Source organism: Lethenteron reissneri, chromosome 54, assembly GCF_015708825.2.
Source record: "Lethenteron reissneri isolate LAM-NWPU_2019-01 chromosome 54, ASM1570882v1, whole genome shotgun sequence".
Taxonomy (NCBI): domain Eukaryota; kingdom Metazoa; phylum Chordata; class Hyperoartia; order Petromyzontiformes; family Petromyzontidae; genus Lethenteron; species Lethenteron reissneri.
In genome coordinates, this window is record NC_083832.1 from 11709973 (window position 1) to 11736920 (window position 26948).

Below are 26948 nucleotides of genomic sequence, written 5' to 3' on the forward strand. Positions count from 1 at the left end.
CTTGGATGGAGGACCGCTGGGGAAGACAAGGTGTCGTAGGCTCGGGCGATTTTTCTGTACTTTGCAAAAAGTTTCAATGCAGGTCGCTTCTTAGCAACCATATCTGATCATTCGAGCAATCGATTCCTCTGTCGGTTATCGGTTCCATTCCGCAACCGACTGGATAATACGGAAAGAGTTGTGGGAAGAAGAAATCAGTCTTTACCTCTTGTCTCCACGGGTGCCACTGAACATGGGAGGCAGGGCGGGGCTTGGGATCGACATCATCAACCTTGTCACACCAGGCGTGGCTTGTAGGGGGTTTCCAGCCTTCGTGGAAGCAGGATGTGAGAGTGGTCAGCCACTTTCTAAATGGGCCCGAGTAATCGACCACAAAAAAATCGACACGTTGACCCCATTCAGAAACCGCGGCTCATCCGGGAACACCTCTGCTATCACACCACACAGGCCAGAACTCACATGCAGAGATCCATTATCATCACGGCCAGCACCGTGGCGGTTTATTTATGCAACCCGAACCTTACAGCGCACGTCACAGTGAGAGAGGGGAGCAACCAAGAGGGACCGAGACACGGCAACTCTCAGAGCGACGATTCAAACAGACGTTCTCATCCTATAGTCATCGTCGTCATCGCCATCGTTCATTTTGAATCGGCGGAGGCCATGGCCACTCATCCCTCAGCTCCAGCCACTGAGCCGCACTCGGCAAAGGGGAACAAAGTGACCAAGGGGACCTCGGAGAAAACCACAAGGGGTGTGGGACCCTTGGGGGAGCAGATGGAGGCCGTGTGAGGTGGGCCCCGTGGAGGGTGGGTCCTGTGTGGAGGGTGAGCCCCGTGGAGGGTGGGTCCTGTAGATGATCTTTGTGGAGGCTGGGCCCTGTGGAAGGCCAGCCAGGGCCCGTCAGTCGCGGAGCTGGTAGTACTTCCCGCTGACGGGGTCGAAGTAGCAGTCGAGGCACGGGTCGTACAGCAGCTCCAGCATGTCCTCCTCACCGGCGGGGGCGGCGTCTACGCCAAACGGCACCGCGGTGAGCGTGGTGAGAGCTGTGGTGTCGTGAATGGCGAGTCGTGTAAGCGGTGATGAGAGGTGTGAGAAGAGGCGTATGATGTGATGAGTGCTGTGTGATGAGCAGCGTGCTGAGTGGGTTGTGTTGGTCGGTATGGTGTACGGTGCTCGGAGTGGTGAGTGCTATGTGGGATGCTGTGCTGTGTGGAGTGAGTGCTGTGTGGAGTGGTGAGTGCTGTGTGGAGTGAGTGCTGTGTGGAGTGGTGAGTGCTGTGTGGAGTGAGTGCTGTGTGGAGTGGTGAGTGCTGTGTGGAGTGAGTGCTGTGTGGAGTGGTGAGTGCTGTGTGGAGTGAGTGCTGTGTGGAGTGGTGAGTGCTGTGTGGAGTGGTGAGTGCTGTGTGGAGTGGTGAGTGCTGTGTGGAGTGGTGAGTGCTGTGTTGAGTGGTGAGCGCTGTGTGGAGTGAGTGCTGTGTGGAGTGGTGAGCGCTGTGTGGAGTGGTGAGGCTGTGTGGGAGTGTGTGTGGAGTGGTGAGTGCTGTGTGGAGTGGTGAGTGCTGTGTGGAGTGGTGAGTGCTGTGTGGAGTGGTGAGTGCTGTGTGGAGTGGTGAGTGCTGTGTGGAGTGGTGAGTGCTGTGTGGAGTGGTGAGTGCTGTGTGGAGTGGTGAGTGCTGTGTGGAGTGGTGAGTGCTGTGTGGAGTGGTGAGTGCTGTGTGGAGTGGTGAGTGCTGTGTGGAGTGGTGAGTGCTGTGTGGAGTGGTGAGTGCTGTGTGGAGTGGTGAGTGGTGAGTGCTGTGTGGAGTGAGTGATGTGTGGAGTGGTGAGTGCTGTGTGGAGTGGTGAATGCTGTGTGGAGTGGTGAGTGCTGTGTGGAGTGGTGAGTGCTGTGTGGAGTGGTGAGTGCTGTGTGGAGTGGTGAGTGCTGTGTGGAGTGGTGAGTGCTGTGTGGAGTGAGTGCTGTGTGGAGTGGTGAGTGCTGTGTGGAGTGGTGAGTGCTGTGTGGAGTGGTGAGTTGAGTGCTGTGTGGAGTGGTGAGTGCTGTGTGGAGTGGTGAGTGCTGTGTGGAGTGGTGAGTGCTGTGTGGAGTGGTGAGTGCTGTGTGGAGTGGTGAGTGCTGTGTGGAGTGGTGAGTGCTGTGTGGAGTGGTGAGTGCTGTGTGGAGTGGTGAGTGCTGTGTGGAGTGGTGAGTGCTGTGTGGAGTGGTGAGTGCTGTGTGGAGTGGTGAGTGCTGTGTGGAGTGGTGAGTGCTGTGTGGAGTGGTGAGTGCTGTGTGGAGTGGTGAGTGCTGTGTGGAGTGGTGAGTGCTGTGTGGAGTGGTGAGTGCTGTGTGGAGTGGTGAGTGCTGTGTGGAGTGGTGAGTGCTGTGTGGAGTGGTGAGTGCTGTGTGGAGTGGTGAGTGCTGTGTGGAGTGGTGAGTGCTGTGTGGAGTGGTGAGTGCTGTGTGGAGTGGTGAGTGCTGTGTGGAGTGGTGAGTGCTGTGTGGAGTGGTGAGTGCTGTGTGGAGTGGTGAGTGCTGTGTGGAGTGAGTGCTGTGTGGAGTGGTGAGTGCTGTGTGGAGTGGTGAGTGCTGTGTGGAGTGGTGAGTGCTGTGTGGAGTGGTGAGTGCTGTGTGGAGTGGTGAGTGCTGTGTGGAGTGGTGAGTGCTGTGTGGAGTGGTGAGTGCTGTGTGGAGTGGTGAATGCTGTGTGGAGTGGTGAGTGCTGTGTGGAGTGGTGAGTGCTGTGTGGAGTGGTGAGTGCTGTGTGGAGTGGTGAGTGCTGTGTGGAGTGGTGAGTGCTGTGTGGAGTGGTGAGTGCTGTGTGGAGTGGTGAGTGCTGTGTGGAGTGGTGAATGCTGTGTGGAGTGGTGAGTGCTGTGTGGAGTGAGTGGTGAGTGCTGTGTGGAGTGAGTGCTGTGTGGAGGGGTGTGAGTGCTGTGTGGAGTGGTGAGATGCTGTGTGGAGTGGTGAAGTGCTGTGTGGAGTGGTGAGTGCTGTGTGGAGTGGTGAGTGCTGTGTGGAGTGGTGAGTGCTGTGTGGAGTGGTGAGTGCTGTGTGGAGTGGTGAGTGCTGTGTGGAGTGGTGAGTGCTGTGTGGAGTAAGCGCTGTGTGGAGTGGTGAGTGCTGTGTGGAGTGGTGAATGCTGTGTGGAGTGGTGAGTGCTGTGTGGAGTGGTGAGTGCTGTGTGGAGTGGTGAGTGCTGTGTGGAGTGGTGAGTGCTGTGTGGAGTAAGCGCTGTGTGGAGTGAGTGCTGTGTGGAGTGAGCGCTCGGGTGAGGGTGTCACCTGGGCTGCTATGGAGGCTGTCGCGGGTAGTGAGCTGCATCCTCTCACTGGGCAGGATGATGGGGGGGCTGTACCCCCTACTCACGCACAAAGACAAAGATCCCCCGTGTAGTCTTAGCAGACCGTTGGGGTAAGTCCTGTTCGCGAGCACCTATGAAGGCCTGCACGGTACACGAGGGGGTGGGTGCCTAACAACACGCCCGGCCACGTGTGACATAAGTTACACGTTTAAGGCTAAGTCAACCTAGTGGAGAGCCGGGACTGGTTCAGATATTCGCCACTGATATTAGCCATGACCGAGAATCGAACTCAGTTTGAAATTATGTTTATAATTAGCTTCAGGTGCTTTGTTAGTGCAAGCAGCAGTGTTGGTGCTGGAGTCAGTGTTAATACTGGCGGCAGTGTTCATGTCTTTATTATGGCTGCAACCAGTTATGATGAGGGTCAATGTTAATGCTAGGGTGAAGGTTAGTGCGAGGATCTTTGTGAGTTCCAGAGTCAGTATCGTCAACGATTGTGCATGGGTCAGTATAGAAATCATGATTATAGTCAGGGTCATGGGTCAGTGTTAGTGCTAGGGTCATGGGTCAGTGTTAGTGCTAGGGTCATGGGTCAGTGTTAGTGCTAGGGTCATGGGTCAGTGTTAGTACTAGGGCCAGGTCTGTGGCTGGCAGCGCGCACCGCGTGGAGGACTGAGCCAGGTCCTCCTCATCGCCCGTCCGTCGCGATAGCAGCAGCTGCATCTCCTGCTGATACCGCGAGCCCTGGGGTTTGGGGGGGGGGGACAAGTAGCAGGAGGGGGGGGGGGCAGGCGTCAAAGAGGGGGAATAATGTGGGGGGCCCTGGCAATCGTACCATCACTCAGATTGCCCTCTCACCTCACCGACTGGGGGAGGGAGCGGGTGGGGGCAGCTCCAAATGTCGATCCCGTGCCAGTGCCGCTGCTGTAGCCGTGTTAACGATGAAGCTACAAAACTTCTGGGAGACTCGCTCGGGTCGCATGGTAAGCTGGCAGCCTCCTTCTCCCTCAGCTCCGCCCACTTTTACATAGCCCCACCCACTCAACCACGAGCCCCACCCACGCAGTGAGTGGCCTATCTGTGTAACACCGCTCGTGTGTCCCGCTTGCACCTGTGTCAGGCGGCGTCACCTGCCGTTCGTATCTTGAGTCGAGCACGAGGCCCGGAATATTTCAAATCAAGGCAAAATCCCGAGTTTAAAAAATGTTTCGGTCTGGCGCCGGGGGTGATAGGAGGGGCACTCGGACAGCTGCTTTGAATTGAATGGGACTGCCCCAGTCAAACGACGAAGTTTGGAAGTGTTGGTACCTGCTGCAGGTAGCAGTGCTAATCCTATTGCTGCGGTTTACTTGTTGTAATCTTTTATCTGTGCTGATGCTCTAGCTGAGGTGCAGCGTCGTCACACCACTGGGGTGCCGGGACCCGTGAGGATGCAGCTCCCGGCGTCGTCGCTGCTCAGGCTCCTCTCGCTGTCGCTGCCGAAGCTCATGAGGGCGCGTTCGTGCCCCACCGGGGGGCCCCTGGCGCTGCTGCCGCCCCCCCACTCGCCCCGCGCCTCCGCCAACTGCTGCCGCTGGAGGCTGGCGAGCACGCTGGCCTCCAGCGAATCTGGGGGGCCCAGGGGGGCCCTGTGGACCCCCGCTGTGCCCAGTACCCAGGACGGCGGAATGGCACCGTTCCTGTTCTAAATGCGGGGGGATGCGCAGAGAGAGCCGGGCTTGAACTGGAAACCTTTTGATTGTGAGTCAGTGGTTCTCACCACAACCACAATTACCATCATCATAATCAAACACGGAATCCAGGTGACAGAATAGTTCATTTAAAAAGTCAGAAAGGAATAAAATACATAACAGGTGGCGTTTCAGGTAGTGGCACTCCTTCATAGCACATGGATAGAGGCCAGTTAGGAGGAGACTACACTTCATACCATACCCACCATTGTACCCTGGTAAAAATATATATTTTAAGAATGTTTTCGGATAAACGATCTTAAATTGGCATGTGAATAGTTATCCATTAGTGGACATCAAGTCCCAGACAAAACCCTTCAAAAATCAAAAATGTGTTAAGCGCACACGAATTTGTATTAAAAGTAAAAGATTTAAAACTTGCTGGCACATTGCATTTTTTGTAACCGTGTTTAATTTTGGTATCTTGTTGAAAGAAGGCGCATTGTCTACTCCGTGACCCACTTCTGGGCCTCATTATTTCAATAGGATCAGAGGCTTTCATGATTTCACCGAAATTGTGCATTTTATTGCAAGTAACATTTCACTGCACGATAACCGGTCCATTGGTACGGTGTGACTCTGTGCTTTAATTGCTTCACTGCGGAAGTGTAGCGGTTAGCGCACTGCGCTACGATCCCAGTAACCCGAGTTAGAATTCCGTTCACGACCAACACCAGAAACGAATATCTGAACCAGTCCTGGGTCTCCCCGAGGTCGACTCAGTCTCAAATGAGTGCCTGATGCGATGTGTAAATATCACCACTGGGGAGACAAAGGCGGCCGGACTTAGTGCTGGCCACCCACTCTCTCGAGCCCCATGCCGGCCTTCATAGGCGCTGCTTGCTAACAGCACTTGCCTCAATCGGGGATCTTTGTCCGTGTGCAGTGGACAGCGCTCACCGTTGTTGCTCTGGGCGTCGCCACCTCCCGGAGGGAGCGCCGTGTGATGCGCGCCGTCCAGCTCGGGTCCCCGCTCCTCCTGTCGGTTCCTGGGACCTCTGCCCCCATCTCCCCGGCTTCACATGTAGGGAGCGACGTTAATAACAAGGTTTTATTTACCATCACGAGCCCAGGATCACAACTCATAGAACCTTGAGGGTGGAAAAACCGTTCCACCCACATTTACCCAGGACAGAGTCCTGAGACTCGGGACTCGCTGAGGCATTCCTTGAGATCAACTGGTGTCTCCGAGTCTCAAGGCACATGAGGCTCAGCGAGACTCTTCTCTATCTCCCGCAGAGCATCATCATCATCATCATTGTCACGATAATTGAGACGACTGCAGTGACCCGGTCATTGCCCTCACTAACCTCCATTCGTGCTGGCGTTGGCTTTAGCTGAGGGCAGGGCTGTAGAGGGCAGGGCTGTAGAGGGCAGGGCTGTTGAGGGCAGGGCTGTTGAGGGCAGGCCTTGACTGGGGCTAGGCAGTCCGCTGCTGGGCGTGGGAGCCACGGTGGGTGGTGCGGGAAGCCGTGCCCCGGCTCTGAGGGGGGAGGCTCCGAAGTGGTGCCCCAGACCGGGGGGCCCCAATGAGGAGGAGGGGGAGGGAGCGGGGGACGTGGAGGGGGAGCAGCCGCCTCGCTCCCACACCGCACGTGGGACGGACGAAAAGGTGAACATTTTGGTCATCGTGGAACCCCCATCTTTAGGGTCCAGAAGCGCCCCTCCTTCCCCCTCCGAGTCGGGCCTCAGTGACGAGCGGTTTTCATCGTCACCGACTGCGTCACTCTCCGTGTCACCTCCTCCTGCATCGCCTTCAAATTCATTCCCCTCATAGCTGCCCCCGTCACTTTCCAGGCCGCCCAGACTCAGGTGCAGCCGGGGGTCGGGGGTCGGGCAGGGGAGGGGCCTCCTGCCCCAATGGAAGTCCAGATCGTCGCCCAAATGCTTGGGAAACTTCCACCCGTCTGAAACGATCAACGATAGTCGGCGTACACGTGGTGTGTATGTGTGAAGTGTGTGCATTATATTAGAGTGTACACACGCACGCGACCTTTAGTCAACTGTACACATGTACGCCCTCATACACCGACGCTGGGACGTTCATACTTTTGTTAATGATGGTTCATACTTTTGTTATTTCTCAGGTAGATTGCTGAAATCAGGTCGCCAGGTTCGTAGCGCTGGGCGCTGACCACTGCACTACCGCTCTCTAGTATACTGCATACACATGCACGCACAACATATCATTAGCCACGGTCTATTCACTGCTGCATACGAGCAGATCTCGTCAACGCACGCTCCACGCAAACGACGAATACGATCGACTGTTGAAGCCGCGATCTGACGCGTGTATCGCGAGCGTGACCGACGATCTTCGACCGACGCACCCCGATGTGCCGAATGGCACAGACAGCTCACCTGATGTGCCGAATGGCACAGACAGCTCACCTGTGCTCTGCGATGGAGTTGACACCGGGATGCTGATCCTCAACATCTCCCGGACAGGTGACATCTCAGGCGAACGCATCACGGGTGACATCTCGGGTGACCGCATCACGGGTGAGCTCATCCCAGGTGACCTCGTCACGAGCGACGTGACCGTGGGGGAGTTCCCCTGCAGGCGAATGCGATCCGGATCCGCACCCTCAATCCGGTTCCGTCTGCTGCTGCTGCCACTTCTTCCGCCGCCGCCCGCGCGCTCGCCCGACGGTTCCCGCTGCGGTGGCTGGGGCTGGTGCGGTGAGCCCTGGGCCCGCCCAGTGGGGCTGGCTGCAAGGGGGGCTCGCCGGCCAGGCGAGGGTCTGAGAGGGGGGCACGGCCCCTTGGCCTGCTCCTCCACCTGCCTGTGAGTAGCAGCGGCGGTGTTGGGCTGCGTGACATACACGGCACCCGGCAGGGGGGGAAGGCAGGTGCGCAAGGGAGTGTCACTTGCCAACAAAGTGGCGTGTGTGGTTAATTGGTGTGCGCATGCACGTGTGTGCTTGTGTGTGTGCCTCCGCATGTGTGTGTATGGGCACGTGCGTTTGTACTGCACGTGCGCATGGATAAGTACGCGTGTGCACACGTGTAGTTATCTTCACGTGCCTGCACGCGCGCTTGCACCTGCGTATGCGTGCGGTGCACGACGGTACGTTCGTGCGCGCAGTGATATACGTGCGCACGCACGCGCGTGTTACGCACGTGCACGCGTGTGTTTGTGTACTTGTGTGCGTGCATGCTTCTGCGCTCCCTAACTGACCTCCCGGGCCCTGGCTGAGATTGCCTGTCTGCCGGAGGGTGGAGCGCGGCCCGGCATGCGGGACCCGAAGGCGATGTGCGACTCCGGGGGGGCCCCGCGGGCACTGGCAGCCCGAGATGCTGGGGGCCCAGAACGAGGGAAGGGGCGCGCAGGCAGGTGAGGGGTGCACAGGTGAGGGGTGGGGTGGGCAGGTGAGGGGTGGGGTGGGCAGGTGAGGGGTGGGGTGGGCAGGTGAGGGGTGCACAGGTGAGTGGGCAGGTGAGGGGTGCACAGGTGAGGGGTGCACAGGTGAGGGGTGAGCAGGTGAGGGGTGGGCAGGTGAGGGGTGGGCAGGTGAGGGGTGGGCAGGTGAGGGGTGGGCAGGTGAGGGGTGCATAGTTAGCTTCCCAGCATCCGGCCCTCGCGGCCCACTGCTCCTAACATCTCCACGTTTAAACGTTTGCTTTGTCGTTACTCGCTGCACGCGGGAGATGATTTTGCGTCCATTGTTATTCGTCTTGTGTGTCAGAGTTTCTCGTAATTTACAGACAGTGGTTCGAATTGGTTATAGGGGCAAGCAGTGACTACCGGAGGCCTCTGTGTGCATGTGTAGAGGGCACCGGTTGACCATTAGACAGAGGTCTTTGTTTGTAAGGGAGATGAGTGAATATCGGAGGCCACTGTGTGTGTGTGCATGTACACGGAACAGGTTTACTACCAGAGGCCTCTGTGTGTACACAGCGAATGTGTGACTGTCGGGGGTGTTGGTGCTTGTAGAGGGTCCGGGTTGACTACCACTAGGCAGACTCGGCCTCAAATGAGTACCTGGTACAATGTGGAAACATTGCCGTTAGGGAGACAAAGGTGACCGGGTGCGGTGCTGGCCACCCATCCCCTCATGTGCAGTGCTAGCCTTCGTAGGTGCTCGCTAACAGAACTTGCCCCAACAGTCTGTCAAGGCTATGTGGGGGATCTCTATCTTTGTGCAGGGCATGGCATGACTACCGGAGGCCCCGGCGAGCTGGTCGCCAGAGCCGGCGTCCTGCGGGCGGAAGGCGGTGGCGTCCAGCAGGTGCGTCACCTGAGCGACGTCGGGCGGCAGCTGGAAGGCACGAGGAGACGGGAACCCTGCCCCAACCAAGAGAGCTTCCTCCACAAACATCCTCCCTGCTGAGTTCAACTTCACTCCGCAAACACTCATGGATAAATCATTCTAGATTTTAAGTTTTCGTGACTGCAAGGATCCATACCCTTGGGTTCTTTCGGTAAAGTCACGTAGGTGAAAAAATAATAATAATAATAAAAATTGAAATAACTAAATTAAATCACGACGTTTCGATCGCAACACAAGCAATTATCATCACCTGATCATCACCTGAATATAAAGTTGGCTGAACATCTAAATATAGGGCCACGGAGCTGAGGAAATGTTTGACGCCGGTTCTCGCTGCCTTCCTGCATCGGTTGTGGTGTCCCATGTCCCTGCATCTTAACGGAAACTGCAGGAGTAACAAATGCGTGTTTATCTTCTTGGTTCTTTCGGTAAAGTCACGTAGAATGGAAATAATAAAAAAATAATGGTTTATTATTTTTATTTTTATTATTTTATTATTTCCATTCTACGTGACTTTACCGAAAGAACCAAGAAGATGAATCCCTGCAGTCACGAAAGCTTTAAATCGAAATTTAAATGCGTGTTTATTTATTCCACGCCCAATTTCAGGTTATTTTCCCAGTAATAGATGCAATACTCCCCCCCCTCACCGTGCCAACCATATTGAAATATACCTCTCCTGTAGTTAATTCCACTTCTCATACTAGCTTCTTCCTCACCCCCATACAAAATACCACCTCCCTGTACCAGATTCACAGGAGGACACAGGTGATAAACACAGCAGAGTATGTGAACCTAGGACAGTTATTGATCAACTTACAGGATAACGAGGTGGACGAGAGTGGGTTGTAGTGATTTTGGAAATCTGGTAATGAAAAGCAACGTAGCTATGTGACTAGAAAATAAGTGTTGTGTGTATTACACGCTATGGCATATGGATCAGAAAGCATGGGCAATGACGACGATAAATGAAAAAAATGTTGATGTAAAAAAGAGACAGAGGAACACATGAATCAGAGAACATAAGCAAGTTAGAGAGACATCACATTGACTGATCACGAAGAGTCAGTGGGATTGGGCAGGACAGGTTACGGACAGAAGGGACGATAATCCCTGGTCGAGGCAAGGGACGCAGAGGCTGCCACAGGGATGACAAAATGGGCTTGTTTGTGGGAGAAAGATGGATGGTTGCTTCACCACGAGTGATTACGATAGCTTGGGGAGGCCTTCATCTACCTGTGGATACATCGTGGCTGAATATGATGGGTGGATTCCACCTGTTGTGTTAGAATCCATGATTTGCCAATTTCCGTCGACGTGATCCCCGGTCCCCCCCCCACCCCTAGCCCGCGCTCACCATCTAAGGGTGCCGTCTTGAGGGTGAGGATCTTCCGCAGGCGGCAGCTGGCAGAGATGGCGACTCCCTCGAGGGAGCTGAAGGTGCTGCCCGGGAAGGCGAGGGAGCTCAGCGAGGCCAGGTCCAGCACCAGCACACACCACTACATGCGCCGCATCGCACGCGACACACTCACCGCGTGACCGATCGCCCGGTTGTCATGTCCCCGAGCATGTGACTGACCACACCGACCATGTGCGTGGAGATGAGCAGAGTGAGATGAGAGGAGAGAGGTAGGAGAGTGCGTGGAGTGGAGTACAGCGACGTGAGAGAGGAAAAGTAGGAGAGGGCGTGGAGGGAACTAGAGTGAGATGATAGCGGGAGAGGTAGGGAGGAGCAAATCCATGGAGCTTTAATTCATGCAATTGACCCGGCACCAGATCGAGAGCTAGCGATTGGGGTGATGCGGTCTCATTTCTGGGCGCCCGTGAGGAGTCTAGCAACAGGGATTTTGTGTTGTGCACTTGCCACGCTGCGGGGGAGCGAGGCGAGGGGCAGGCGAGCATGCAGCTGTGTCCCTGCCACCTCCCGCTGGGCCGTGGACAGGTAGAGCCTCCTGCGCGTGGCGCCCAGGTCCTGTACACTACACGGGGTGGGGGGCACACTTTTCACTCGGGTGGAGGAGGGACATATGTGCGTGTACACACTGTACGTGCGTGTACACACTGTACGTGCGTATGTGCACGCATGTAGCGGTTGCCACGCTGCACTCCAAACTTAGCGACCCGAGTTCGATTCCCGATCACGGCCAAAATCAGTAACGAATATCGGAACCGGTACTGGGCCTCCCCTAAGTCGACTCAGTCTCAAAATGAGAACCTGGTGCGGTGTGTAAACATCGGCGTGGTGCTGGCCACCCACCTCCTCGTGTGCCGCGGCGGCCTTCATAGGTTCTCCATACAGGACTATCCTCAAAAGTCAGTTAAGGCCATAGGGGGATCTTTGTCTTTGTAGGGGTCTGTGCATGGGAAAGTGTCGTGTGGTGCCACTCACAGCAGCTCGAGGGAGAAATCACTGCCCGCCGCCTGGTTTAGCTGCACGGCGAGGAACGGCTGTAGGAGACTCACTGGTACGTGGGGACGGGGGGAGCGGGGGACACAGGGGTCAGGGTCAGTACAAGGGTCAGGATCCACCCATCTCGGGCTCCGTGTTCGGGTGACTTACGCTGCTGGTGGGAGTCCTTCGGGAGCTGCATGCGAGTCATCTGGGGGCTGCCCTCCAGCGTGTACACGAACCCCCGCACGTCGCGCGCGAAGACCTGCAGCAGCGCGACACCATGAACGGTGAGGCCCCCACATCGCTCGGGGACGTTTAAGCCCATCGTTCATTTAATCAGATGCAATTATATGCAAATGATAGGGGAAGCAGTGTTGCAGTGGTTAGCACACTGCTCTCGGAGCCAGCGACCTGAGGAGTTCGATTCCCGGCCAGGGCTATAACATCAGTGGCGGGTGATATCTCAGCGAGTCCTGGGATACCCCCCACTTCATCAACGCACGCTGCCCAGTGTGGTGAAGTATGGTCAAACAACCTCCATTCACGACACGGTGTGGGGAGACCCTCAACCAGTAGTGGATAGACAAGAATGCTGCGCATGTACATCACGAGTTTACAAATGCATTTTCATGAATAGCCAAGGCACATGGTGTTAGCCTGCACACCGGGTCCAGTGTCAGTTCACCGGCGTGCAGGAATGCCAGTGCGGAGGGGTTCTCTGGTATTGCTGTAAAGGTGCAGGTGGGGGTGCTGGATGGGGCGGAGGGTCAAGGACAAGACAGGGGGCATTTCACCTTTTGGATGCAGCTGGTGCCCCCATGTAGATGCCATCGTGCAGTGGGGTCTTTGCCCTGGGCACTGAACACCTCCACGCTTCCCCCTCCCTGACCAAAAGACAACAGTAGCAGTCATCAGCGGGGGACTCTGTGAAGCCTCCCACACTGGGGGTCATGTGCAGACACTGGGGCGGTCCTATACGGACGGGATCATATCCATGGGTTATAAATTGTGGTTTGGTATGTGTGTGTGGTATGATTTTTAAAAAATATATTGCCTTATTTGCCAGGGTGTCTCTGAGCACTCTATGAATGCATGACCATTGAATTAAACCAAAAGTAGACGATATATAACTCAGAGAATATTGCAAATATGAGCTTCAAGATAAATGAGCAAGCAAAAGTAATGCACGAGTTCGATATAAAAAAAGAGCAGCTGGTCTTCTTGGTTCTTTCGGTAAAGTCACGTAGAAGGGAAATAATAAAATAATAAAAATAAAACATAATAAAATACAATTCTCACGACGTTTCGGCCACAACGCAAGCAGCCGTGAAGAACAGGTCTGTCGGAAAGACAGCGTCTGAATGAAATTGTTCGTTCATTCTTCACCTGAGGACGGCTGCTTGCATTGTGGCCGAAACGTCGTGAGAATTGTATTTTATTATGTTTTATTTTTATGATTTTATTATTTACCTTCTACGTGACTTTACCGAAAGAACCAAGAACATGAATCCCTGCAGTCACGAAAGCTTTAAATCGAAAAAGAGCAGCTGGGTAAACATGCCATGGGTGCGTCAACGTTGGCATGTTTCACTGGGAGAGTTACTGTCTGTATACCTCAGGCAATACTTAAAAGGCGGGCCGGGATCAAGCTTATGAAATAAAGAAACGAAGCAAAACAGGTCAAATCCCTGTGAAAAGCAACAAACCCGAGGCGGAGAGTTTTTAATGAGAGCGTACAATTGTCCGTAACGTGGGATCAGAAACGTGACCAAGAAAGTCGAACGTGGGCTGAATGGCGCACAGAGCAACGCGTCGAGTTCATAAGAGTCGCAACTTAGAGACGTGGCATCATCGAGTGTTGGTAAAGGTGGGCTCGGCAAGGACAGGCTGTTGCTATCGATGACGATTGACGAGACCGGGAACGGAATAGCAGCCGAAGGAGGGATCACGAAGGAGAAGAAACCCGCGGTGGGGACGAAGCAATGGCACCAGCTCATCCCAACCACTTGGGGGGGGGGGGGCTTCATCCAGCAGTGGATAGAAATGGGCGATAGTAATAAACACGTGCGTTTTCTCAGCCAGGTCTCCATCCACGCGGAGCCAAACTCATTCATGGGACGAGCGACCAAAACGTGTCAAGTGGCAGCACTCTCCCGACAAAGCGTCTTGACACTCAACGCCGCTTCCCGATATAAACGACGCGCGTTGTTGTGATGCCCCACGCAGGGGGCCCTGCAGACACCTGGAACTCTTTCTTGAACATCGTGGATCCTCGCGAGTCTCCGCCGTGTCTTGGTGGTGTATCCCCGTCACGCAAAGGAGCCGCATTCGCTCGGATACCCGCCGGACTGGGCCGCGGGGTCTCCCGCCGGACGGGGCCGCGGGGTCTCCCGCCGGACGGGGCCGCGGGGTTCCCCGCCTCCCAGGCGGCAGCCCCACCAGGCGACGCCGAGGCTTCACGTAGCACACAGGCCCGACCCTTTCTCCTCGGCCTGGAACCGCGTTTCGCTCGGCGTTGCGCGTGCGGATTCCGCTCCGAGACCTATCGGAGTTTAAACAGATTGTAACAAATTGACTTTTAATTGTAACAACATTTTTTTTGTGAAAACCGCGCCACTTTCGACTGTGTTTGTGTTGGCGTCCGTTGCCATGGAGACGCGACGCGGGGTTACGGTTCTTGGGTTTCTCGCCACGCGGGGCTGGCGGGTGAAGTATGGTGTGGTGTGGTGAGGTGTGGTGAAGTGTGGTGTGGTGTGGTGAAGTATGGTGTGGTGTGGTGTGGTGAGGTGTGGTGAGGTGTGGTGTGGTGAGGTGAGGTGAGGTGTGGTGAAGTATGGTGTGGTGAGGTGTGGTGAGGTGTGGTGTGGTGAGGTGAGGTGAGGTGTGGTGAAGTATGGTGTGGTGAGGTGTGGTGAGGTGTGGTGTGGTGAGGTGAGGTGAGGTGTGGTGAAGTATGGTGTGGTGTGGTGGGTGGTGAGGTGTGTGTGGTGAGGTGAGGTGAAGTGTGGTGAAGTATGTGTGGTGGGTGTGTGGTGAGGTGGGTGGGTGGGTGGGTTGTGGTGGGGGGGGTGGGTGGGTGGTGTGGTGAGGTGTGGTGGTAGGTGTGGTGTGGTTGGGAGTGGTGTGTGGGTGAGGGTGGTGATGGTGTGGGGGTGTGAGGTGTGGTGAGGTGTGGTGAGGTGAGGTGAGGTTTGGGTGGTGTGGTGAGGTGTGGTGAGGTGTGTGAGGTGAGGTGAGGTGGGGAGTGGTGAGGTGGTGAGGTGTGGTGAGGTGTGGTGAGGTGGTGGTGTGGGGTGGGTGTGGTGAGGTGAGGTGTGGGTGGTGTGGGTGGTGGTGAGGTGTGGGTGAGTGTGGTGAGGTGGGTGGGGTGTTGTGAGGTGTGGTGAGGTGTGTGGGTGTGGTGAGGCGTGGGGAGGTGTGGTGAGGTGTGAGTGTGGGTGGTTGAGTGTGGTGAGGGAGGTGAGGTGTGGGGTTGGTGTGGTGAGGTGTGAGTGTGTGAGGTGAGGTGAGGTGTGGTGTGTGTGGTGAGGTGTGGTGAGGTGTGTGAGGTGTGGTGAGGGGAGGTGAGTGTGGTGAGGTGAGGTGAGGTGTGTGGTGTGGGTGTGGTGAGGTGAGGTGGGTGAGGTGTGGTGAGGTGAGGTGAGGGTGGTGTGGTGAGGTGTGGTGAGGTGTGGTGAGGTGTGGTGAGGTGAGTGAGGTGTGGTTATGGAGTGGGTGTGTGAGTGGGTGAGGTGAGGTGTGGTGAGGTGTGGTGTGGGTGGGGTGAGGTGTGGTGTGTGAGGTGTGGTGAGGTGGTGAGGTGAGGTTTGTGAGGGGTGGTAGGTGAGGTGAGGTGTGGTGAGGTGTGGTTGGGAGGTGAGTGTGGGGTGTGTGGTGAGGTGTGGTGAGGTGTGGTGAGGTGAGTGTGGTGAGGTGTGGTGAGGTGAGGTGTGGTGAGGTGTGGTGAGGTGAGGTGAGGTGTGCTGAGGTGTGGTGAGGTGTGGTGAGATGTGGTGAGGTGAGGTTTGGTGAGGTGTGGTGAGGTGTGGTGAAGTTTGGTTAAACCCCACTCAAACTCGTGCCACTGTAAGGTAATTTTTGACAATGTATTGGCCCATTCCTGCAGTGTTGGGGGGGGGGGGTAAAACATTCTTAATCGCACACACGTGTTCCCATCTGTACGGGGATAGAGCGTTGTCCCCTCGCGCAAGGCGTGGCCTTTTCTCCTGGTGCTCCGGCTTCCTCCTCCCCACGTGAATAATAAACACAACTACATATCGCTGAGTAACTCTCCCGAATAGATAACTAGTCTAGCTCACACGGCATCCGTGTGGATGTGGCACAGTGTCGAGGCGGCAGGTGTAATTACTGGGCTTCACACACGAGGGCGCGCCGTCACCAAAGAGTCGGCTGGAGATCCTTCCGCCGTACACGGCTCATCATCAGCATCACGCGTGCCGCCCTCGCCATTGCGTGCATCAGGGCCTCCGCTAGAGGGCGCTCTGTGTGCGGCACTAATTCGAGGAGAGTTCGGGCGACTCTTTAGTGCTGGTCTGGCGTCTTGGGAGACGTGTCCGGCAAAACAACCCCCGACCTCCTCGCGGTGCCGGACGGGCAACTCTGTCGTGGACATTGCTGTGGGGGGAGGGCCAATGGGCATTGGCCTCTCACCTCATGGCGTCTGTGACCACCACAGTGGCTAATCGGGGGCTCTGGACGGGTGCGAGGGGCTGGTAACGCCTCCACCTTCAATTCATTACCACGAGACTACGACTTAAACATAAATCTGAGGTGGCAGCACCCACACTCCGACCCACCACACGCGCGCGACCTTGCCGATCGTCTGCTGGGTGGACAGAGGCGGTGGAAGAGAGATAAGTGAGTGGTGGGTTTAAGAAACTAACCATTATTTCAAATGCAGCACCGATTTTTTGAATGACCCTCGTTTAAACAAGGTCACGTTAAAGGGTTTAACCCCTTTAACCTTTCACCCTTCATCAGCAGCAGCAACTATGTTCAATCCACTGCTGGATTGTCGCATTGGAATGCCTCTCGCGGTCCGACAATGCGATGATCAACCCAGAACATGCACGCAGGCGAGCCGATGCCATCGCTACGTCTCTCGACGTCAGTGGACGTCCTCACGGGCGCGTTCCATTGCTTGGCTGTCACTCAAGTCATTATTTTCTTTCCCACCGGCCCCATCATCTCTTGAAGCCAAGACGGGCCCTGCCTAAGCCCGTCTCTCTTACGGTTCTTGACAGCTTGAATCAGATGGGGATCTCGAGGGGAGGGGCGGGCAGGAGGACCAAATGTCAAGCATTTTAAATTGGGCTCCCCCATATTACGAAATGTAAAAAAAAATGAATTTCCTCTGGTACATTTTAACAAAACACCAATTTTCATGGAACTCAAGTGGATCCGTCACTGGTTTGAAAGATGTCTTTACACCACGCACACAGCCGTCCGTGGGATACGGCGAATCAGGGCCGACTGCCCCAGGCCCCGCGCTTTGGGGGGGGGGGCGCGCTTCGGCGTCACGGTGTCAGATGTAATACTTCCAGTTTACTTTAAAGGCATAGGGGGGCCCAGGTAGTGTGATTTGCCCCGAGCCCCGCACGCCCTATGGACGGACCTGCCTACTCATGTTGTCTAATCCGCGTGTCCCTCGATTCGTCTCTCAATGCAATTCCAAGCACGAGTCTGCTTCGTCTCCAATGCTTCCCACACGAGCCCTTTACAACGGCACAATTGACCCCGGCTAGCTTCTGGCGCGCGAGCAGTGGCAAGGATGCACCTTTACACCTTTCTTTTTGTCTTTTACCTTGTAACAAAATCTCAGGAGGTGCAGGATACAGTCAATTGACTTAAGAATTTGAGAGGGCTGAATCCTCCAGGGGGGAGCGGGGGGCTTCACGCCCCTCCCCCGACGCTACGGGACGAGTGTAACGGTGGGGGGGGTGGGGGGGGGTCCTGTGGGATCCCCTGCTGCGCTTTGTTCTCGCGGGTGATATGGGGAATGGGTGGGATCGCAGATGGATCGATGCGGTTTTCCGCAGGAGCGGTCTCTCTAATTGGATATTGATGGGGGCTCCGGGGAGCGGCCATGGGTACGCGGCGGTGGGGGCGGGGGGGCAGATACCCCCAGGGGGGGGGGGGGTGAGGGCCCAGCAACGGGGCTACGAGAACATGGAGACACCGACACACTGGGACATGGGGAGACAGGGAGAGGCGATGTCGAGGGATATGTGGAGACAGCGAGACACGACTCTGAGGAGGCTGAATACAGAGACACAGGTAAGCGGACGTGGGGTGTGAAGAAAGGGACACGGGGAGACAGAGACATAAGAAGACAGGGGCATGGAGATACAGTGATACATGGAGACACACAGCCAGGGACGTGGGAAGACACAGCGACCCAGGGAACACAGGGAGACAAGGACATGGTGCCATGGGGACCACAATAGTTGGAAATACCCGAACTTCATCTACTCATGAAACACTCATCACCGCAAATAATGGTGCATCATGGTGCAGGTGGAATGGTCACGGGCGTGGCTGTGGTGTCAATGGGGCAAGGGCAAGGCTGTGCAGTGAATAATCCAGGAGGAATGGGCATCGCTCTGAAGTCATTAATACAGGGGGCATGGGCGAGACTATGAAGTCATTAATACAGAGAGGCATTGGCAGTGCTGTTGAGTCATTGATACAGGGGGCATGGGCGAGGCTATGACGTCATTAATACAGGGGGCATGGACGAGGCTATGACGTCATTAATACAGGGGGCATGGACGAGGCTATGACGTCATTAATACAGGGGGCATGGGCGAGGCTATGACGTCATTACTACAGGGGGCATGGACGAGGCTATGACGTCATTACTACAGGGGGCATGGACGAGGCTATGACGTCATTACTACAGGGGGCATGGACGAGGCTATGACGTCATTACTACAGGGGGCATGGGCGAGGCTATGACATCATTACTACAGGGGGCATGGGCGAGGCTATGACATCATTACTACAGGGGGCATGGACGAGGCTATGACGTCATTACTACAGGGGGCATGGACGAGGCTATGACGTCATTACTACAGGGGGCATGGACGAGGCTATGACATCATTACTACAGGGGGCATGGACGAGGCTATGACGTCATTAATACAGGGGGCATGGACGAGGCTATGACATCATTACTACAGGGGGCATGGACGAGACTATGACGTCATTAATACAGGGGGCATGGACGAGGCTATGACGTCATTAATACAGGGGGCATGGGCGAGGCTATGACGTCATTACTACAGGGGGCATGGGCGAGGCTATGACGTCATTACTACAGGGGGCATGGACGAGGTTATGACGTCATTACTACAGGGGGCATGGACGAGGCTATGACGTCATTACTACAGGGGGCATGGGCGAGGCTATGACATCATTACTACAGGGGGCATGGACGAGGCTATGACGTCATTACTACAGGGGGCATGGACGAGGCTATGACGTCATTACTACAGGGGGCATGGACGAGGCTATGACATCATTACTACAGGGGGCATGGACGAGACTATGACGTCATTAATACAGGGGGCATGGACGAGGCTATGACGTCATTAATACAGGGGGCATGGACGAGGCTATGACGTCATTACTACAGGGGGCATGGACGAGACAGGCGGGCACTGGCAATCCTGTGGAGTCATTACTACAGGGGGGCACTGGCAGTGCTGTGGAGTCATTAATACAGGGGGCATGGACAGAGCTCTGAGGTCATTAATGCAGAGGGCATGGGCGAGGCTGCGCAGCCATTAACGCATGGGACATCGCACACGACGGAGATGCGGTTGGAGGGGCGGGGGGGTTAGGGGGAGGGGCGGATTAACTTGACCCCGGCCGCGCGCGTGCGTGCGCGTGCATGCGTGAGCGCGACCGCGTGGGCGTGGGGAGCGGTGGTGCTGGGGTAAGCGCACTGGGGCTACGAAGCCGCCTAAACTATGCTGCATTCCAGATCAGTGGCCAGTTATATTAGAACCGTGTTGGGGGGGGGGGGGGCTTCCCCCCACCGTCACCAACGTGCACTTACCAGCGTGGTGAAGTATGGTCGAACAACCAGGCATGGGGATGCCTTCATCCAGCAGTGGATTGACCAGGGGCTGAATTGGTCTTATTTAAATTGGTGCAAGCAGGGGTGTATGTTTAAGGTATGCAGAGGTGCATATGAGTGGGTAGAGCTCGGTGCGTGTGTGGTAAATCCAGGCTCAAGACCGTTTCTCCTCTGCCTATGACAGACTCTGCATCTCTGAATTCAGATGCTATAAAAAAGTATATGCATATTATGTACTGTACTAGCGTAGAGACCCATAAACTCGCACGAAGACCCATAAACTCGCACGAAGACCCATAGACTGACAGACACTCATAGACTCGTATAGAAACCCATAGAGACCTATCGTCACATAGAGACCTATGACTTCCTCTTTCTGTATGCAATAACTATAACGGTTGTGTTTAACAGTATCTTGATATGCGTTTGCATTTCGGCCGTATATATACACGTCCAATTTGAACTGTATTATAAAGGGGCGTGTGGGTGAGTCTGTAGAGGCTTGTGGGCGCGTGTCACTGCTCGGCCATGTGTATGGGATGCGTGTTGGAGGTAGCGGTGTCAAGATCGGCGTCTCGAGAGGAGGCTCGTGAAGGACGCTGCTGGGCAGTTGGAGGCAGTCGTCCTCCAACAACGGCGGAGCGACGCTCACATCAACGAGCGGAGTGGCTGGCGTCTAAAATACAGCAAGTTGGCACGGTAGGGGGTGCATCTGTCAGTCATCACAGTCAGTCAACCCATGGCAACTAGGTCTGTCCCGTGACCTCTTGTGAGCGAGCTTTAGACACTCCAGGTGCCCTCTGAGTGCACCTGGCCTGGCAGAAGCGCCTTGGGGATGTCACCGCCACTTCGTGGCGAATCGCGGCTGTTGTAGGAGGCATACAGAGTGTGTGAGTATGTAGGTTATATATAGGTTTGCGTACAGCGTCTAAGGGATGCGTATGTTGTTTGGATGATATATGGGTGTTTGGGGAGCGGTAGTGTAGAGTGGTTAGCGCATTGCGCTACAGAACCGAGTTTAAATCCCGAGCGGAGTTTGCGGGGTTTATTTTCAGTAGTTTACAATTACAAATAAATTAATTATATGCACCCGCGATTCCTAATGCGAGTGACAAAGCGAACTCCTGCCCCCCCCCCCCCAATATAGAAGTCAAACTCCGTCTATGGGTCCTGGGCCTCCCATAGGTCAACTCAGCCTTAAATGAGTACCTGGTGAGAGAAATGCGGCCGAGGCGTGGTGTTATCCACGCACCCACTTGTGTGTGTGTGCTCGCCCTTGGAGGTGCTCGCGAACAGTCCTTGCCTCGACAGTCTGTTCAAGACGCAATGGCAGTGGCTCTCAAAGTGTGGTCCCCGGAGGACCAGTCGTCCGGGTGGACGCCGTGGTTGATGCAGGTTGATCCGGAAATAATGACAACCTTTTGTTTTAGACAGTCATTTATATTTTACTTATGCTGTTTAATAAAAAAAATTAAGTTTGGCAAACTACCCCAACCCTAAGATCTAAATGCCCCCCTCAAATATACCTTATAGCTGCGTTTGAACTATATTATTTTTATTATGTTCCGGCAATACGAATGATTTTGTGTTACCGGCATTTACAGAGCAGTGAATGTTGTTTGTTACGATTGGTGTTTGTCGGGGTCTTCCGCGCAAATGTTTGCATCGGCTTGAGTGGTCCACGGGCCCACACAGTTTGAGACACAACTGCTCTACGGGGAATATGTGAATGGGTGTGTAGAGTTTGGTGTTGCCATCTGTCCCGGATTTATTCCTAGGCTGTCCCACATAATCTGGGAATTGACATGTGTTTGGGTGGCAGAAATTATTATTTTTAATAAATCTGATAGTATTGTCTTTAACTTCATAACAAACCTCTCGTGACTGAGTAACATGTCTGTGCAGAACTACGTGTAGATGTGTTTAAATGTGTAGAGATATGTGAATGTGGAGGCGTGCAGCGGTGAGTGTGTAGCATGCAGACATGTGTGCCCGTAGCATATATAGGGGTGTGTGAGTGTGTCGAGATGTGTGTGTAGTATGTGTAAGGAGGGTTGTGTGAGTGTGCAGAGCTCTGTATTACTGTGAAGCATGTATAAGGCTGTATTTGTATGTATGGAGTGTGAGTGTGTAATAGGTTTTTGGGGAGACAAATGCGACTGGACGTGGTGCTGGCCACCCACCCCCTCGTGTGCCATGCCGGTCTTCATAGGCGCTACTCGCTAACATAACTTGCACTAACAGTCTGTCAAGGCTAAGTGGGGGATATTTTTCTTCGTTGGGGTATTCGGTATTCAGGTATTGGGGGTGGTTGAGAAGGACGGGGAGATGGGAGGGGGGACTGGAACAATGGCTCTCGAAATGCGTGCTTCACTGTCTGCTGGGGGCCTTTGCCAGCTGGCGAGTGCAGAGGCACGGGGGTGCAGCGTGCGGGTAGGTGTGCAGTGAGCGGAGGTGCGCGTCTCTGCCTGTGTCTCTGCCTGTCTCTGCCTGTGTCTCCATGCGCGTGCCTGCGAGTGCCTGCCTTCAAGGGCACTGCTGTACATGATAAAAGCACTTGCCTCGAATGTATCTCAAGGCTATGCAGGGTATCTTTGTCTTTGTGTGCGTTCATAGTGGGGAGCGGTAGTGCAGCTGTTCGCTGCTACGAACCCGGCCACCCGAATTCGATTTGCGCTCACGGACACCAACACCGGTGACGATTATGTAAGCCGGTCATTTGACACTGCAGTCTCAGATGAGTACCTGCTGAGGTGTATAATCATCACCGATAGGGAGACAAAGGCGGCCAGGCGCGGTGCTAGCCCACACCACCCCTTCGTGTGCCGTTCCGGCCTTCATAGATTATCGAGAGCAGGACGTGCCCCAACATTCTTTTGGAGGCTACACGGGGGATCTTTGTCTTTTTACTCGTAATCTGTGTGCGAGTGTGTGCGCACGTCAACATTATTGACTTTCCCGTGATACATTTCTTCAGTAACATTTGATATATGTTTTTAATTTAAATTCTATATATATTGTTGACTCTGTAAAGGTTTGCTATTCCACGCTCAGTAATGGAAAACTGTTCACGTGTCAATACAAAACTTCTACTCGTCAACTTTATTGCATCAAAATACTCTTGCAGTGTCAGCGCCACGCAGTGTAAATAGCCATCCACAAATCCCTACCTCTGCGCCTCCTTCTGCTGAAAAATAATGGTAATGCCTCGAAACGTCAAGCCTATTAAATATCACAACTACCATCAGCTCAGATCATCCACTGCTGGATGAAGGTCTCTAGAAGCCGTCGTTGCCGTGTGTGGTCACGGTTTATTCCATTAAAAAAATACACCCGGAACGCGCACATCAGCTGAATTCGCCACTCCGTCTCGACGGCGGTTGTCCTCTTGGACTCGTCGTGCCCTCTGGGTGCCAATCTGTCGCCGGTCTCGTACATCATCAGGAAGAGCCGTCCCGACGGTACGGCGAATCGGGGCGACCGGCCCAAGCCCAGCGCTTTGGGGGGCTTCGCGTTTCGACGTCACGGTGTCAGATGTAATACTTATGGTTTCGTTTGAAGGCGTCAGGGGGCCCACAGTGTGTGACATGCCCCGCACCCCTATGGACGGCTCTCCGATCAGCATGGTTGGTTACGTATATGGTGCGATAGAACATTTACAATGTTTGAGTCCGACGTTTCGCTGCTAATTGCATCCAGCATCATCGGGCAATTCGCCAGAATGGTGGTTTCACTCTTCAACACACCGTTGGGCTAAAGTAGTGAACTATTTGTCTGTTGTCAACGTGACACTTTTTTGCTGATTGGCCGTGTCGGGTGGTGGAGGGTTTCGACACATTTATAAATAACGCGATCTAATCCAAAAACGTTTATTATGAATAATATTGGTCGCGAAAGCCTGCTACGTGTTAAACTGTCTGATCAGTGTTTGTTCCCGGCTGTGTGTTTTCTCGGCGTCTCTCTGTAATTGTTAAAAGGCAAGGTTAATGACGAAGGCGGTGATTTTTAACTCCTCTAATTGATTGACCATTGCCTACGAAATGCCTGAATCCTGCGTGTGAATACACACACGTGTAAAGTGAGGAGCGATGCCGCAATGGTTAGCGCACTGCACTGCAAACCAGGCTCGCAGTCCTGAGTTCGATTCCCGGTCACGGCTAACATTAGTGGCGAGTGATATTAGAACCGGTCTTGAGCCTCCCCAAGGTCAACTCAGCCTTAAATAAGTACTCGGTGCAGTGTGTAAACATCAGCATTGGGGAGGTAAAGCGGCCGGGCGTGGGACTGGTCACACCACCCCCTGCGCCTGGCGTGCCGGCCTTAGTAGGTGCTCGCTAACAGTACTCGCCCCAACAATATTGCCTAGTAGACGCTAAGCGGAAGGTCTTTGTCTCTGTGAGTAGGTGATAACAGATGGGCACACACACCTGAATACAGGAGCGATCCCCCCTCCCCTCGCTCCCCCCCCCCCACCCCTCGCTCCCCCCCCCCCCCAACAACCCACCCCATCTCACCCTGCCCCTCACTTCTCTGCTGCCCTCCCCACCGTCCCCTCCATCCTCCTCACCCACTCCTCCCGCTTTCCTGCCCCCCCCCCCCGCCGCACTCAATCCTCTCCACCACCACCCTCGCCACAGTCCCCCCCCCACCTATCCCCAGCCCCCGCGAACAGACCTCCACTCACCCTCCCCTCCCCCTCCCCTCCCTCCCATCCCTCCCCTCCCCTCCCTCCCATCCCTCCCCTCCCCTCCCTCCCATCCCTCCCCTCCCCTCCCCTTCCCTCCACTCCCCTTCCTCCCATCCCTCCACTCACCCTCCCCTCCCCCCCCTCCCCTCCCTCCCATCCCTCCCCTCCCCTCCCTCCCATCCCTCCCCTCCCCTCCCTCCCTTCCCTCCACTCCCCTTCCCTCCACTCACCCTCCCCTCCCTCCCCCTCCCCTCCCATCCCTCCCCCCACCCTCCCCTCCCATCCCTCCCCCCACCCTCCCCTCCCCCCCTCCCCTCCAAGCTCCCCTTGGTGACCTCGCGGTTCCGCTAATTACCGCGCCAGTGCGTGCTGTTGATTCGTAATTAACGGCGAAATCAACGTCCGTGAATAATTAAGGGGACCGGGGGGGGCACCGTGGGTATTAAAATGGAGCTTGCGGGTGGGGGGGCTCGTGCACTGTGGTAAAAATAGGGGGGGGGTAATTGGGTGGGGGTGGTGGAGGGGGGGCTATTGGCGCACCTAATGATGGCCCTCACCCAAATCCCCGATCTGAGACTCCCACGTGTAAGAGAATCCAACGATTATCCGTGCTCATCGTCATCAGCTAGGATCGATCCACTGCTATACCTACGGAGACGCTCTTGCCTGACGCCTCCCAACCCAGATACCCTGAAGACGCCCTATCTGAGCTGGAGTCGTCAGCCTTACGGTTAAGACATGTGGTTAATATTCATGGTCAGGGGTCTGGTTCAGGATTATGCAATACTAATTGTTTAGGATTATGGTCAAGGATTATGATTCGGGTATAGATCAGGGTTATAATTATGGTTAAGTTTAAGGTTTGGGCCGCAGGGTCAAGGATTATGATTCGGGTATAGGATCAGGGTTATAATGATGGTTAAGTTTAAGGTTTGTGCCGCAGGGTCAAGGTGAGGGTTAAAGTCAAGGTGAGAGAAGCCCTCTCGTCCCGCCAGTCGAGATGGGGGTGGCCCTGTGGATGAAGGCCTCACTGTGCCAAGAGGGGCTTGTTTGACCATACCTCACGACGCTCGCTATTGGTGGCTGGGGGAAGGGGAGATCGGGCCTCGGTCAGATTCAGATATCACTCACCCCTGATGTCAGCCGTGGCCGAGAATCGAATTCAAGCGGCCGGGTTCATAGCGCAGCGTGCTAACACTTGTGTGGTGGTCAAGGTTGACACCAAGGTTGACACAGGTCACACAGGTCACACAAGCTAGGGGAGAGGTGCGTACCGGTCTGGACCGGTCCGGACCGGCAGGGACGAGAGGCGGTTGGAACCGCTCTGAGGGGAGGGGGCTGCGAGAGCCAGAGCCCCGAGACAGCCCCGCCCCTCAGAGAGGGGATATATAAGACGGCTCCCGGAGAGCGGAGGGGGTCCATCTCACGAGAAGCTGAAGGAGGTGCGGCCGGAGATCCTGGACCCCAAGCCTCGAGGATGCCGCCCCGCTGGGACTGAGTGGGCTGAGTAGCTGTAGGCTCGGGAAGGAGAGTAATGAGAATGGAGCCGGAGGCTGTACCTCCCTAGGTTGTGTGGTTGGGCTGTTCCCCCAGTGAGTCCGGAGGACTCGTGTTTATTGGAATAAAAGCGTGTGGCCTCTACGAAGTCTCTGTCTTATTCAAGAATACTACACTTGCACCACCGCTCTCACCCCCCCACCCCATGCCCCCTCGACTCTCTCCTCACCCCTCCCCGCTCACAATCCACCTCCCCCGCCGCCTTCATAATTAATTACAATCGCGCTGATTTATAGCGGCTCCCGATCATAGCGCCTGACGTTATATTTTACACGTAATTGTATTTTACATTTAATAATGTGTTCACGTTTAATACTTAATCACGAGTCAGGTTTAAGCAACACCTGGAGCAGGCTGCCTGCCGTTGCCGGGCTGGAGGAGCTCTGCACGTCGTCGCCACTCACAGCATCTTACACCTCCACATTAGCACGGAGGGCTACGTAGGGTGCGAAAGAAGTTCAACACACTGCATACACAGGCATGGGTGAGCTGATGCGGGGAGTGGGGGGACCCCCCCACGACCCACGACTTCACTTCACTCGAACCGCACCTGGGGGGTCAGAGATTCCATTCCCTCTCACCGCATCCGATAGAATGTCACGCAACGCAGCGGTCAGTGTGCCCTGTCAACTACATCATTCCAATCTGTCACCGCCACGTCTGATGCAGCTTGTGTCGAGCGCCTCGAGTGAAGGCGCCCGAAGCAGCACCAGCCACGCTCCACCCGCTGCTGGATGAAGGACTCAACTCACCGCCACCCCTCGCGATCTCGCGATGTGACAATCCACCCCCCCCCCCCTGCCCTGCTCTACACACCAGAGCTGAACTAATTGCTCCATCTCCCCGTTAGACGTCCTCTCGGGACGACTGGAGGAGCATCCACCCTGGAGATGGAGCTTACCTCCTGGTCGAGCAGGAACGACAACATTGTGAAATGT

The 26948-nt window shown here is 55.1% G+C and overlaps 1 protein-coding gene across 1 annotated transcript; it reads right to left on the reverse strand.

Moving 5' to 3' along the window:
* Window positions 1-468: 468 nt before the first annotated feature.
* On the reverse strand, window positions 469-14058 carry CFAP20DC (CFAP20 domain containing). Its single transcript, XM_061574073.1, has 15 exons — window positions 13926-14058; window positions 12478-12567; window positions 11852-11945; window positions 11681-11753; window positions 11156-11270; window positions 10649-10790; window positions 9183-9305; window positions 8199-8317; window positions 7409-7829; window positions 6328-6924; window positions 5918-6033; window positions 4693-4971; window positions 3949-4031; window positions 3268-3344; window positions 469-1010 (listed from the first exon to the last, which is right to left on the reverse strand). The coding sequence occupies exons 1-15, from the start codon at window positions 13944-13946 to the stop codon at window positions 904-906; spliced, it is 2457 nt and encodes an 818-aa protein (XP_061430057.1). The 5' UTR covers window positions 13947-14058; the 3' UTR covers window positions 469-903.
* Window positions 14059-26948: the final 12890 nt, after the last annotated feature.